Source organism: Coffea arabica, chromosome 6c (genome assembly GCF_036785885.1).
Source record: "Coffea arabica cultivar ET-39 chromosome 6c, Coffea Arabica ET-39 HiFi, whole genome shotgun sequence".
NCBI lineage: Eukaryota > Viridiplantae > Streptophyta > Magnoliopsida > Gentianales > Rubiaceae > Coffea > Coffea arabica.
The window spans coordinates 9,454,034-9,470,225 of record NC_092320.1 but is presented as its reverse complement, the minus strand read 5'-3'; the positions used below and the strand labels follow the sequence as shown (position 1 = coordinate 9,470,225).

Here is a 16,192-nt window from a genome sequence, read left to right as displayed (position 1 = left end):
AAAAAGAAACAAGGGCGGATATTTTCCCGTTTGTCCTTGGAGATTTGCTTTTGGAATTTCTTTTCCTTTCATAGGCTTAATATTAAAACGACAATTGACAGAGAGACTCAAAATACATGGATGATGAGAATAAAAAGTCAAATTTGTTGTGAACTTATAGAAAGGGCGTCTATTATACGAGCACATATAAATGAGCACGGGTAAGATTTAGGCTGAGTTTGAAATCTACCTTGGATGACAAAGATCAGACTTTTACAAAACCAGTTCTTTAGTTCTTTATCTCTTGGGCTTAGTATCCAAATGCACATGATTGTAGTATAGTTTGGCTGGTTTTTTTTGTTTTTTTTCCGGACATGATAAAATCTATTCTAGATCTGCTCTTACTTTGTATTAGGAGAAGAGGAACCTAAAAAACCCAAGAAGAATCTAGAGGAACCTAAAAACTACCATCGATTCAGATGAGTGCGTAGCACCTGCTGGCAAACTTTTCTAAGAAAGTTTGAATTTTTTAGAATGCAGGTCAAGGGAACAATTCTTTTGACCTACACACAAGTAGAACTTTAAAACTCTCCTGGTGGCCAACTTTAAAACTCTAGAAGTAGTTGGTTTTTGGCTGGGTTAGGTAACACCAATCTTGTTTACATACCAAAAAAATAGAAGTTACCTCTAAATTAGTAAGAATATTAGTGACGACATTCTAGTTAGACTCTCAAAAATTGTCTTCCTTGAATTGAAAAAAAAAATTTTTGACAGTACATGATAGTATGAAAACCACTGAGCCATGGTACTTAAGTCCCTCCTTGGGCTATTGGTGAGGGTTCAAACCTCACCAGCAGTGAAAAAAATCTAAGGGTTGTGCCATAACACTCCCTTGGTCTAGTTGGGTCTGTATACCCACTAGCCCCTACAACAGCCTCCTTAGGCTCCCCCTCCCCCTAGATTAGAATAGAGTAGGTTATACAAATGCATCGTTGCTGACAAAAAAAAGTACATGATAGTATGAATCTTGAGTTGATGATGGAATTTGAAATTGGCCGCCAATAATATGAATGAAACCGTACAAAGAAGAAGAACATAAGTAGGGCTACATTTCTAACAAGGAAATGTTCATGTTTATATGCTCTCACTCATGTTTCCCTTGTAGGGATGGCAACTGGGGATACCTGACTTGCGGGGGGTTAATGAGGAGGGAGTTGGGGCGGCAGTTATTTTCTCCCCCTAGTCAAAAACAAGGCGAGGGCTGGGATAGGATAACCTTGCCCTATCCCGACCTCGTCACCTATATATATATAGACTAATAATTATATATTCTTATTAATACAAATGATTGATTAATTATACTAATATATTTATACTAAATTATTAATTACACTTTTTACTAATTATACACTTTGTACTAATTAAATACCTTTTTTCCTACGGGCACTCATAGGGGAAGCGGGTGACAGGGGATAGGACGGGGGCAGGGGGAATATTTTGGCAACAAAATGGGGAGTGGGGAAAGGTCTCTAGTCCCACCCCCGACCCGTTGCCATTTCTATTCCCACGTGTCTTTATTGGAAAATCTAGCAAACTAAAAACATTTCACATAAAAGTGGCCAAATTAAATGCACTCAACTTCGCCTGTAAAATGTGTGTTTATGGGACAATTCAAACTTCCAAAGAAGGGGAAAGAGGCAAATATTGCCCCTATCCTTTCTTTTTTTCTTTTTTTTTTTTCCATATGTACAGTTTACATAAATGAAGATCCCAAAGCGATTAGGTAGGCAAGGGAAAAAGGAGTGCTGATTATCTCGCCGCCCAATATTCTTTTGGTTCAGATATGTCCTTAGAGGATCCGTAAACAAAGTTGGTGGATAAGATTATGAAAGAAAGAAGAACATATACTGAAAACTAGAATACAGTATAGTTTTTAATCCCAAGCATATTGGATTAGTTAAAGTTTTGAAAAGCTGGCTAGCTGGACCTCTACTCTACCAGAAATCCAGAGGAAATCATAGATGGACAACAACTTAGGTACATAATCAGTACAAATGGTACATAATCATAATTTAAGGTAATTACAGTTATTAAATCATTAAAACCAAACAACAGTGCTTTCCTAGTACCATCTACGCCTACTTTAAGCATGTCTAAGCTTTTGAAACATAAAGCATAGCAACACCATATTTCTAGCTAGTTTAAGTAGAATTATGCATGATCGAAAGTGAAGGGAGAGCCCTATCTGTCGGGCGGCTCTTCTTTTACCTAACTAACAAAGTAGTATAAGAGACAATTGGATTAATGATGAAAACACCTGCAACTTTGTTTGGGATTTGAATCAGCAGCCACAAATTTCTTGGAACCAGACATGATGCTTTATATATGTATATAATGTATGTATAGCTGCTGCTCCTTAACATTATTAGAGGGCCAATTCCCCAACAGTTACACGAGGGACGCAGCTTCCGGGTGGTTTCTAGTAGCCCTACGACGACTAATCAAATCAATAATGGAATGCATGGGACCATCGTGTACGTACATGGTTACCATGCTCCAGCCCACAAAGCTCAGAAAGATGCAATGCCGCGGTAAAAAAAGGGGGGGGGGGGGGGGTTGCAAGCATGCACTTTAATTAAAGTGTCAAGAAAAGGATTTTCAAGTGTGCCCTACCTGAACCAAATCAATTTGCTCCAACTACTAGCTTGAATCCACTAGGAATTTTTGCATGTTAGCCTCATTAATCATCTAGAGTACAACCTCAGCCTCTTTTGTTTCGTTTGTCGTTCTCCGAATCAAAATAAAATTGCTCTAATTAATCATCATCTTCTTCCTGGTCAGAAAGTCAGTCCTACATGCATCTCTCACGATTTACGACCTATCAATCATACTACCTACTATTTGAGGGTGGTGTGAGAGTTATATATGGGTTGAGAAGCTAGCCACGCCCTCAACTGCATTAACACTTCTTAATCATGAATAGATAAGCCATTTTCATTCGTTATAAGCATAAGAATTTTGATCTTTAAAGACAAACATACTCATAAAGGTTCAAAAAAAAAACACACACACACACACACACAAAAGATGTACTTATAAGCAGCACCTCTGATCTGATCGAATTTCATCTGACTTCTCGTGCGCAGCTAATGTCATGACATATGTTATATCATAGTAATAAATCATGGTTGAGGTATCATCTCCGACCAAATGACGCGTGCCGATTTGGTTCAGGGTCGCCGTAGCATGTCCAAACTCCTTGCTTTATCTTTTTGAACTATATATATATGACGATTACAATGATTAGAATTGCCAATGTCAAAGAACTCCTGGTGGCACGTGTCTCTTCCTATTTTAAGCCTGTTAGAGTCTTTGGAACGAAATGCAGAAATTGAAGAAAAAAACCTTATGCCGCAAAATTATGGAAATATCAGTCAGGCTTGGGCGGAGGTGGGAACTAATAGCGTGTACGGGATAAGCATCGACCTTAGCCCGTCAATTTGAGGGGAGGAAAAAAGAGGGAGAGGGAGGAAGCGATGACCCTTAAATGCTTGAAAGAGACTATATGCTTTAATCATGCAACGCCACAACCACAACCCTTGAGGGCCCTCCTTTATTACTTCTACATCTAGTTGAGTTATTCTGTGCCCAACACGCATGCATGCTTGTGTTTATTTCATGGTCCGAGACTGATGCCTTCTAACTTGTTATCATGCTTCTCAGTCTAAAATAGAATAAGATGGCCCGGGTTGGTCAGTTTTCTGCAGTTGCTGAAAGAATAGTAAATATCAAGATTTGTGTAGAGCAAAAATGTTATTGACCATTGAATTAGATTGAATTTCGCAAGACAATTTTTTTTTTTTTGATAGGTGAAAAATTATGATAAAAAAAAAAAAGAACTGGTGAACAATTATACATCTAAACTTGAGAACAATGGAACTGCTTGATACTTAGTTTAAGAAAATATATGTAAAGAAAATATATCATTAGTAGCAGGACTTTCTGGATTACTAACAAGCTTATAAATACTCTATATAGTTGCCCTTATAATATTTGCTCTCAATTATTTAATTTGGCATCCAAGTAGGTAGTATCGTTTCCAAAGTGTGTGTGTATTTTTTTTATCCATATAAAGCGTGTGTTTTGATACATCCGAGCATTAGCGTTATTGATCTATCCCAATCTGTATAAAAAGAGATATTTATCATGATCAAACTAAGGTCGTCAATGAAAAACGTCAAGCATCACAATTTTAATCATTACAAAATTGAGCAACACGGTATAATCAAGTACACGAGCAAAAGTTAATTATAATCTCCTCCTTGTCGATCTATTTGCTTGATTGGTCCGGCAACATGAATCTTTCTTAAATTATGGTCGTTTTCAATGGAGGTTGATAAGGCTGATGATGAAAAAATGAGTAGAAGAGAGCATCACCCGATCCTTTGGTGATAAAACAACATCAATTTATGTATTCTTTTGATTTAAGTTCTTTATTCGTTTAGCCCCCACTGCAATGGAATTTCCCTCTGCGTGGCGGCATAAAAACCTGCGGCCTTCTCCATCAAACATGGATGTGGTTTCCTTAATTTGGAAGATTTTTATCTTTTCTTTTCTTTTTCACTTTTGGGACAAAGCAGACAACAAAAAAAAAAAATACTACTGTTAAGAGAGATGGCTATGAACATCAAGGGTTCCTAGCTACTTCCCACCATTGTTGGTAAATGTGGTACAAAAATTAAATTTCTTGAAAGCATAACCGGGGGAATAATTAATGGACCAGGTTGAAGATGACGTAAGCAACCTCCACTGGTTGAGCACTTGATCAATCATGAATTTACAATGAATGAAAGCGTGATACAATGATTTGATCATGATTATTTTAGATCTTAGAGCTGCAGAAAACAATAGTAATAAAACTATGGGACCTAGCCCAGGCAGCCGCCATCTGCTTCCAGTGCCGCTGCCCTCCACGACCCCATTGCTTCCTCCATCAAATATCTACTTGGCATGTGCACACTAATGCCACATATGGGATACGCCTGTCTAATGCGCAATTGGGATACAAATTTTCTACCTCAACAATAATAGTATATTCTCTGCTCGAATCGAGCAAATTTTCTTTCAAAGTATATATTTGTAGCTTCATGTATCTACTACCATAAGAAAAAAAAAAGGAAATCATTGACTAGAGGCACTCTTTTTTTTTTTCTCGAAAATGATAACAATTATATAATCTATTCTATTCTAAATTAGAGGAGTGGAGGAACCTAGAAAGAAAGACTTGTATTAGAGACCAGCAAGGGTTCTATCATTGAATAGAGGCGCTCATAAAAGCAGATAAGATTAAATATGAGACTCTTGTAAAATTTTTCCGTACACAAACAACTATAGATATGTACGTATATGCAGGTTCGAACCTGACAACCTGGTCTTACCACAAAATACAGCCACTGACAGCTGACCGCAGAAGCTGACTGCTAACCTAAGGTTCGAGAGGGCAGGACCAAGATTCTGCACCTTAATATATATTGCAATGCGGTATGCAACCTTTTTTCTTTTTCAGGAGTAATAGGGTAGGGCATCTTACTTAACCAATAAGAAAAATGTGTAAATAAAGAAATAAGAAGGGAAAAAAGTTTGGTTCTGTGAGCGTGTGTAATCATGCGGCCTTTCATTGTCGGATAATAATTATACACCTAAATCTGATTTGCTTTTCTCAGTTCTACTTCTAATCATGGTGAAACTTGTCTGCTTAGAGGGCGGGTCTTTGGCGCCTTGAAGAATTGAAAGGACGGTCAATGCCGCAGGTAAAATCATAGAGCCAAGAGACATGTTTTTAAAGGTGGGAATTCATGCCAGTCAAAAAGGGTTTTCGCCTCCAAGACTCGATATTTTAGCTTCTATATATATATATATATATATATATATATATATATATGTCGGTATACATATGAAAATGTGCGAAAGATCTGCTGAAAAATAAAAAAATTTGTCAAGAAAAGTACATGCCGCACCCTTTGTTTATGTTAAATGTTAACATATATAACCCTCACAAAGCCAAAAATATATGCTGAATTCATCCCTTTTTTGTTTAATAAAGAAAAGTTATGGGTCCGCTAAGTATTTTAACTCTTCTAATTTGTAGAAAGCATGCTAATTGGTTTAGTTAATTAACATGATTGGCTTGAAAACATAAGTGATTCTGCTGTAGTAATTTGGTCTGCTGTTGTAATTTGATGTGCTGGGATTGGTGACGCTTCAACTACCTTCAATAAACTTGGGCCGCTAAAAACACAAAGTTGGAGAGACCGTGCAAAGACAAAAGAAGAAAAAAAAAAAAAAGGTAGCAGCAGCAGTAGTAGAGTACTAGTTGTAGCAAAAGTCTCGAAAACCCTTCAAAAATGCCAAGCCCCGGAATCCACCAACTCCGGAAGCCTAAGAAATGCGTGGGGCGGGTTTTCTTTACCACATCCAACAAACTATCTCAGTAGATACGAACCTTGAGAAAACAAACAACTAGGAGAATAAATTTTTTTTTTTGGCGGAGAAGAAAAAAAATTAAAAGGAGAATTGGTATTCGAGAATTATTCTTTTCCACAGTACTGCCAAAATTTACACACAGACAAAAGCCAAAGGTAAAAGTTTATCCCACCAAAAAAAAAAAAAAAAGTACCCAAAAGTCAAAATTATTTGCTGGAAAGAGTCTGGTTTTGGATGTTGAAAGCCAGCATACACAGGCACCACACTGTCCCTCCCCTCCCCTCCGAGTGAGCTAATTACAGTCTTTAACTTGAAGCGAAACCCGATGTTAAAGTGTCAATGTTATGTGCCGGTATGGTGGTTTTTTCTCAAAGGGAAGAATGAAGACGGTCGCCCATGCGCACAGCATAAGGTATACCCATGTCGGAAAATCCTAGTCGGAATTTCCTCAACCATCAAAGTTGACACCCCAATCTTGCATTTCTTTTATTTTTTTGGAATTTTTTCATCGTGCTCGAGCCCATATATGATAGGGCGACGGAGAATCCAGGGCGGCTACTCGGCGTTGTTGTTTTAAATCCTTGTAGAACTTCTTGATGAACTCCTCAGCATCTTTATCCACTTGAGGATTTTCCTCATTATCCTTCACCGGAAATGGTGAGTCAGTGACTCGGAGCTGCCTCACCGCTGGACTATGTCCAAAGCCCGGTAGCACCATAGGGGACGCCTCAACTTTGTCGTAATGATTCAAGATATCGAACACTTTCTGGACGACATGAATGTCTTGTGGCTTGTAGCTATAGCCGTGATGGTGGTGGTGGTGATGGTTTCTGCGCTTGGAAAAGTAGGTAGGATAGGCGGGGCTATTGCTGCAGCTGAACTCGTACTCGCGGGGGTGGACAATGGACATGCGGACGTCGGTGGAGCGGCAAGTTAGCGAGTTGGTGTAGTCTTCTTGGAGGTGGAGCACGAGGTTGTTTATGGCCTTTCCGGCAAGTTTTCCCCTCTTGAACATCATGTGAAGGTCGTGCATGAGTTTGCTCTTGGTTATGCCTTTTTTCAACATGTAGAACACTATTCTCACAATGTTCCATAGCTTTTTGGCTATTAGTGGTGGTGAGCTTGGTTCGATTTCCATGGTAAATTTGAAGGCCTGTTGAGAGAGAGAGAGGGGAAGGGGAGGAGAAGAAGAAAACTTTTTTTTTTTTCCCTCTTCGAATGGTTTGCAAGAGAGAAATGACGAGAGAGGTGTATAAATAGGTCCTTGCGGTGAAGGGGATGATGAGGATTCAAACTATAAAAAAATTAATTAATTAAATGGGAGAGCATTCACAAGACTATCACACTCTCATTCATAGCAAGTGGTTGGAAACTCACCTAGAAAAGTTTTTCAACCGATCAATGCCCCGTTTGGTAAATGATTTTTTTTTGTATTTATCTAAAACTTTGGCTGTATTTGGCACTTGAGTTGTTTGCCAAGTTTATTTACTACAAATTTTTTAAAAATTTTAACTACAGTAATTTCAAAAAAATTCTCAAAAATTTTAAACTATATATTTCAAAATATTCAAAAATTTACACACTTCAAAAAATTTTTAAAAAACTCCTATAGTAAGCTATAATAAAGTTTTAGACAAACACTCAAAAAATTCACTTGCCAGACGAGGCCAATAATGTGGAGGTCTTGAATCTTGATTGGCTCCTTAGGTTACTTATATTAGAACACTTAAAGTACTAATATACTTCACAGTTATAAATTTAATTTGCAACAATAGGTTTTTTTTTTTTTTGTTTTACTTCCCCCACTTTCCTTTTCCCTCCCTATTTCAAACTTGCAAATCAAAATTTAAACACTAATCAACCAAATGAGAGTGTAACTCCGTGACCACTAACTCCACAACTAGTAGTTAAAGTACTAGTGCAATAGGTTGACTCATAATATGCTTTGATACAGAAGATTATTTGTCCAAATTTATTTGCTTACATCACCATTATAATTTTTAATACATTTTTTTATCTTTTCAATTACATTTTTATTTCACATACATCACATCACAAAAAGTGCTACAGTAATTATTCCAAATAATATTTCAAATAATCTCCTATCCAAACACTGCTGCTAGTAATTTCTTTTTTTTTCACACACACCCAAACAAATGTTGAAACTGAAGGCAAACGCAGGAAGACCTAACGACTACCTAAGGGAGACCCACAGGGAGATCACATCCAGCCAATTGGTAACTGGAGAGGTCCCCTGAGGACCTTAAGCACAGGTTGAAGAACCCACATCCTAGCGATGTGGGAAGGAAGCCCCTTCCCCCCCCCAGCTTCCGGACATGCTGCTGCTAGTAATTTCTTACTTGGGTTATTAGTTAAGTAGCAAGTGTGCTAAATCAATATACTACTACCTTAATTTATTGATACATATAAAAAAAAAAATTGCACTGCAGAAACACAAAAAATAAATAATAAGGCCGAACGATTTGAACTCTGAAGAAGCCAAGATGAGATGCTTTTGGTGGATGGAGAAGTGATGCTCACGCGCTGTCTGGCGGAATGATTAGTCGTAAAATTAATGCAAGGAAAATTTATTTTTTCAGAGATATTTTTTGTAAGATCTGTAATTTGGAGGTCACATTCTGGACTTTACTAGAAGGTCCCTATAATGGACTGCCAGCCATCCCATTTAAATGATTAGAGATATTTGGATGTGTCCAGGAGGTTATTACTATTTTGGAAATTATTAAGCCAAATTAAAGCAAGAAAAGCCTAATGGTAATACTAGTTTAAGTAGCCATAGTTTGGTTAGGCCAAACTTGGATAAACTTGATTTTTAAAGATTCAATTGCACAGATTGTGTCGTATCACTTGCTGAGATGGCACGACACAATCAAAACTATTGAGTCTATAAAGACCAAAGTTTACCCACCAAACTCTAAACAGCCCGTAGTTTGCGAGTTTGTAAGCAATAAAAATTCGTTAGAAATGATAAGCATGCATGCCTGTTATGTTCTCTAGAATCACAGGCAGGCTGCTATAACACAAAATCAGAGCATTAAACTCGCACAATTAAGCCAGTGATTTGAAGCCGCCCTCCCCCCCCCCCCCCCCCCCCAAAAAAAATTCTTTTGGTGTAACTTTGGTTTAACATTTATTTCCATAGTTCTATTTTAATAGGATTGTTTTCCCTTTTTATCTGTCCCAATTATAATCCACTTAGTTATCTGGTAACTTCTTTAAAATATCCTAATTTAATATAAATTGTTATTGAGCATAACTTAATATATTTAACGTAAAGCTAATTAGTCATATTTCATTTATTTAATGTAAGAATATTTTAAAAATATAATAAATTAATTTTATTATTTTAATAAAATTAATATTTTAAAATTATATGAAAAAAAATTTAAATTCATTAAAATAGGATGGTGGGAGTAGTTATCTTTAAAGCATCGAGGTCAATTTGTCGTTGTATCGTGTAAAAAAGGGCTGTAAATGATGGCACTCTTTCCTTGCAAATGGTTGAACTTTTAGGTCTTGGACGGTAACGTTTAACTTCAGTCTTAATTCCCGAGCACTTTCCGGTCAATGCGGGTCCTAGTAACCGGTCTATTTAATGATGAAGATGGCAACGTACGTATTTGAAGGGAAAGAAATTTTTCCAATGGGTATCTTTTTTTTTTTTGGTCTATTTTTATTATTAGATCTCATATTCACTCATTCTACTAATCAGATATATACATATTCATGTTTGCTCTTTTTTCTTTTTTTTTTTTATCATTTAGACACATTTTCAGTTTAATTACATTTTTTTCTAAAAATCTAGGAGCATCTCTCCTAACTAGTTGCCCTAAGGTATCCCTTGTACAAAACCTTAAGAAAAAAAGAGCAGGAAACAAAGCCCTAATGGTAGTATTAATTAGCCACAAATTCAGCGACAATTTGTTCACGCTCACACAGATTGGACAGACTATTAATTGAACGTCATAATCGTACAGTTTGGCAATTGATTGTCACTCCGCTATAAAATATGTGAATGCTGCAAGGAAATGGCCGGACTGCCCAGATCTTATAGAAATCACGAAGAAAATAAAATTTATACTGCAGTCAGAATTTCAATTTATCCATGTCCGATGCTTACTTTTTTTTTAATTATTTTTTTTACTTTTTTTCTTTTCTAATATTCCATAACTAGTAAGCTAGAGTAAATGTTAACATGAAAGATAAAGATATGTACCTCTGAAAATTTGATATGTATAATATAAAAAAGTGATTAAAAAGATAAAAAGATATGGTGAAAAATATGTTTGTAATATAAATAAATAATTTTTGTACAGTAAATAATACATATCCAAACACAGCTACTAGCAAATAGAAAATCTTCTTATTTTTGCATTTCTTTCTAAAGCTCATGCAAAAATTTTTTTCCCTTTTTTCTTTTTAAATTTTCTACTGCCAAATTACGTGTAATAAACTTTGGCTTGCGTGAAAGAAGAAGAGAATAATGGGAAATGGGGCAGGGACGGTTGCAGGTGCAACCGTTCCTGCACGGTTAACGGTCCAGATTCCCCCTCAAAAATTTGTGCGACTGAGATAACAAGATGTAACTCGATTTCCGCGTCATGTGTGGGGCCCACCACTATCTGTTGTGAAAATATATCCTGTGAAAAAAAAGTTACACGATGTACAAAGAGAGTTACGGTCAATTGATAATAACTACAATTGGCAGGAACGGTTGCACCTGCAACCGTCCGTGCCCCGCGTCCAGAATAATGGTACGCTAATAGGCAGGCGTAGGGTGCTGTGCGCGGTCCTCCCGCTCACTGTGTGGTTGGTTAAGTATCATACGACTACTCAAAAGGGTAAACAAATAGTGTACCCTTGAAATTCAATGATGAGCCCGAAATCAAGTGCCACGTGTAGGCTCTTATAATCATTCCTACCAACCTTTATAGGCTGCCAAATTCGCAAAGCAGCCATCCAATTTCTCACCAACAACGGTGGAGCCGTGATGAACATAAACAAATTAGATGAGCCTAGCAGGCTGCTGCGGCTGCAAGAATGGTTGTAAATTAGTGGTAGATTTTCATGGATTAATCTTTTATACAATAACAATACATATATTGACAGTGTGTACACTATCACTAGTGTAAATATCCGTGCTACGCACGGTGCTGACATTATTGAAAAAAATGAAAATAAAAGGGTGAATTAAAAAAGGTTAAAAAATTGTACCAACACAATTAAAATATAATATCTGTCTAGCAATAGTTTGAAACTAGTGTGAATACCCGTGCTACGCACGGTGCTGATATTGTTGAAAAAAATAAAATGGTGAACAAATAAAGGTGAAAAAATTGAACCAACAAAATTTAAATGTAATATCTGTTTAACAATAGTTTGAAATATAATAGAATGTGTATATCATTCAAGAACTGTCTTTTTTCGAAAGATGGATCCTGAAAAAAAAATTAAAATTTATACTAAAAAAGGGAATGATATATTTCTACAAATGAATGTAATTGAATGTTGTTAAAATGAAATACTTACAAATACTAAGCATTCGATTTGATAATCTTTCTTGAAGGTGCGAACACTCTTAACACCAATCTATTTTTAGTACGAAAGCCAAAATTAATGATTTAATTAACTATGTTGAATTTTGTGGAGTGTGTACTACAAATGAAAATGCACGATCTTTGACGATATAAAAAACTGCATTTTTACCATGATCACGCAAAAATATTGGTGATGCGGATAGCTGTCGAACTTGAAGAGAGGCAATATTTTCATTTCTTTGATCTAGAAAATATATATATATTAAATCAAAAATAAATAGTTTTTGTATTTATTTTATGTGTAGTAAGTGATACATTGTATGAGAATTGTTAACAAAAAAATACAATAGTTAATATAGAAGTAGTATCAATAGAATTTAATACAATTGTATTGTAATCAAATGAAAATTGCGCGCCAATAGAATTATTATTAGCACTCATAGTTAATGAAGTAATCCCTATATAAATATATTTTGGTATATGTAGACCCCCCAAACCCCGCAAAACCAATCACCACTTATTGAAAACAAATCAATAAATGCACTAAAATGCCTCCCATCTATACCTCAAATTGCACTTTAACCCACGAATTTTGTGCGAAATTATCCCTCTAATTGCTTTTGTCCTTTTCGGTTTTTTCACATGTCGCTAACTAATTCATTCCCTCTGCTATCACTTGTATATTTAAAATCAATTTTTAATATTAAATAAAAAGGAATGTATTAGTTTATAATATATTCATAATGTAGATAAATTATTAAATTTGGAAAAGGACGTATGTTCTTATAGGTTTCTTTTCTTTCTTTCTTTTTTTTTGGAAAATGAGTTTGTTCTTGTAGATTTTTTATTTTTATTTTTTGGATATAGAATTGTTTTTCAAAGATTTTGGTTCGTAGTCCCTATTATGTTTAAACCATCTTTTAATATCCAATTCAATATTGTCTTTTAATTTGGCAGCCTCTATAATTTTTAATTTATTCTTTTGGTTTAAATTCAGTTAGAATTCAGAATTTTTCAAATACCAAGAGAAACCATATTTTTTTAAAAAATCACTGTCTTGAGTCAGGTAGATCGCCGAAATATGAGTCAGGATTATTTCTTTTATGCAGTTAGTTTCCTGATATCTGGTATGATATATAATTATGTCCCTTGGGTTTTTTTTTTCATATAGATATCGTTAGATCTTTAGCATCACTGCTGAACATTATCCAAGCTTAGAAGGACGCGTTTTTTCTAATCCAGTGGATGCAAAAATACAAAAATACAAAAAATGAAGGTAATATTGTGATTCAAACTCTGAAAAGTAGGATACCATCCTTCAAGAAGTTTCATGCCTTCTTTAGCATCTCAAAAAAATGCAACACAAAACCGTTATTTGAATGCTAATAAACTCTCTTTCTACCAATTTTGAAAGCCCACCCATTAAAAGTGAAGTGAAAATTATTGCAGTCAATGCAGAGTGAAAATGATAAAGAAAAGAAATGCTAGAATGCAATTTTGCCAAAAGAATTTCTGACGAAATTAAAAATTAATCCAATTTTAATAATGGGTGTATAGTGCCTTAGTTATTAGTAGTATCTGAATTATTTTTTCTCTAATTATAAACCATTTATTATTATTTTTTATTATCAAAAATATTTTATTATTTCATGCATGATCATTTTTGGAATAAAATTATGAAAATAACTATCGTAACACCTTTTTTATGTGATAAATGTGCAATAAAAAATAATTAAAAAAATTTCAGTAATACAAACAAATAAATTTTTATAATATACAATTTATTTTAGAAATAGTAAAACCCTCAATCATGAATCTATACCATCCGCAATTATATAAGCAAGCAATACCTTATGTTAGAAATGTGATTGTAATTTTGTGTTTATATTTTATCCCACTATTGACTATCTTTACTTCACAGTGTAACAATAAGCAAACAACCGTTCATAAGATTTTGTAAAAAATTTTCAGAAATAATGGATGATCAGAAAATCAATGCAATATCATTCGTGGTAGAAAGCAAAGCAAAAGCAAAACATACTTAAAAGGCAGAGGGGACTGACCTGGAAAATTAAGTTGGCAAGAATATACTTCCAATTCTCCGCAAGAAGGTTGAGTTCTGCTAAAGTTTCTGCACATAATATCTTCCACTACTGCTCATAAAAGAAACAAAATCAATACATTTACAAAATGAATAGAGAATAAAAAATAAATAAGAAAATGAGAGAGAGTGGGAGTGAGATAGCGGAATAGTGGGAATAGAGAATTTGTAGGAGTGGTTGTAGAATGAGTTAAGATAATGGGATAGTGGAAGTGAGATAGTGGGAATATTGATGAGTGATAAGGTGGGTTATAACTCACTACATTTTATGTATTAAAATAAATACAAAAATCTAGAAAAAAGAATGAGAAGTTTAGAAGTCATTGAGAGGGTTTCTACAAAAAATCCCTTCCTGAATACATATAGATATAGATATGATAGAATGTGTATATTATTCAAAAATTACCTTTTTTCGAAAGATAGATCCTGAAAAAATAATAGAAATTTATATTAGAAAGTGAATGATATATGAATAAAAATGAATGTAATTAAATGTTGTTAAAATAAAATACTTACAAATATTATGCATTCGATTTGATAATCTTGCATGAAGGTGCGAACACTCTTCACACCAATCAACTTTTAATACGAAAGGTAAAATTGGTGATTTAATTAATCCTATTAAATTTTGTGGAATGCGTATTACAAATAAAAATGCACGATTTTTGTATGAATGGATTCGTTTGTTGAATAACTTATCACCATTGTCTTGAGAATTAAGTACGTGCGAAATTCAAAATTAGTGTTTTTTTTACATAGTTTATAAATAGCATTATAAAAAATAAACATATATCAAGAAATTCTACCTTATTTTGTAATTCTCTGAGATAAGAAGTATTACAATCAACTATAAATCGTGCATGTCTGAAAACAAATAAAAATTTATATTAAAAAAAGGAATGATATATTTCTACAAATGAATGTAATTGAATGTTGTTAAAATGAAATACTTACAAATACTAAGTATTCGATTTGATAATCTTACTTGAAGGTGCGAACACTCTTCACACTAATCCACTTTTAGTACGAATGTCAAAATTAGTGATTTAATTAACTTTGTTGAATTTTGTGGAGTGCGTACTACAAATGAAAATGCACGATCTTTGCATGAATTAATTCGTTGGCCGAACAACCTATCACCATTTTCCTGATAATTAAGAACGTACGAAAAGTTAAATATACATGAAATTAATTACCTAATAATAGTGTCAACCACGTCATTATACTGCATATACACTGTCTTTGAAAAATGACCTTCACATAGTTGTCCACAATTTTTGCATAGCTCCTAGAACATATTTTTTATGTTAATGCTCTGAATGTAGCAAGTCTTCGAAAATATTTAACCTAATACGAATAAAAGAAGATATAAGTTATGATTATAAATTGAAAAAATTTGTTCAGTAATTAATTAAAATAGAGTAAGCTTACCGTAGACATGATTGTATATTCAGATTTCTATATTCTCTTTGAATTTGCTATCAACAGTGCTTGTGGTGTTGTGAAATTGCTTGATTTCAGCCACGTAACTAACTTGCGGACACATGTATTATTTTCAAACCTGCAATTTTTTTTGAAATACATGTCAATAAGAGTACGAAACAATATTAATAGTTTGATATAGTGTTACTGAGGAACTCACCAACTACGCAGGTATCGAGCAAAATTTAAATTGTGATTAATATACAATTTGCTAGATCCAATTGTACACAATGATGATCCTGCATAGTATGGTTATGTTCGCTCAAAAGCTATTCAAAATATATAGAATATAACTAAAAACAATTGATTTACCTCTGAAATTTCGTACGCAAATACCACATGCTAGTAAAATAATATTTTTTGTAGCAGACTGATATAACCGTTCATCATCATCATTAGCAAATTTATCCCACAATATGAATCGAGCTACTATCAAACTGTGTTAACAAAATGATGATTAGAGAATTTGTAGGAATGATTGTAGGATGAGTTAAGAGATAGTTGGAATGGACTCTTAATTGAAGTGGGAAACGTGAGAGGAAATATAGGGGGAAACGTGGGACGATGATTAGAGGATTTGTATGGGTGT

The 16,192-nt window shown here is 34.4% G+C and overlaps 1 protein-coding gene across 1 annotated transcript; it reads right to left on the bottom strand.

Moving 5' to 3' along the window:
• Window positions 1–6,558: 6,558 nt before the first annotated feature.
• On the bottom strand, window positions 6,559–7,674 carry LOC113692073 (uncharacterized). Its single transcript, XM_027210415.2, has one exon. It carries the CDS (start codon window positions 7,598–7,600, stop codon window positions 6,968–6,970), a length of 633 nt encoding a protein of 210 aa, XP_027066216.1. The 5' UTR covers window positions 7,601–7,674; the 3' UTR covers window positions 6,559–6,967.
• Between the last annotated feature and the right edge of the window lie 8,518 nt (window positions 7,675–16,192).

Coding starts and splice junctions, on each gene's coding strand:
- LOC113692073 (XM_027210415.2), bottom strand. CDS start 7,600: ATGGAAATCGAACCAAGCTCACCACCACTAATAGCCAAAAAGCTATGG.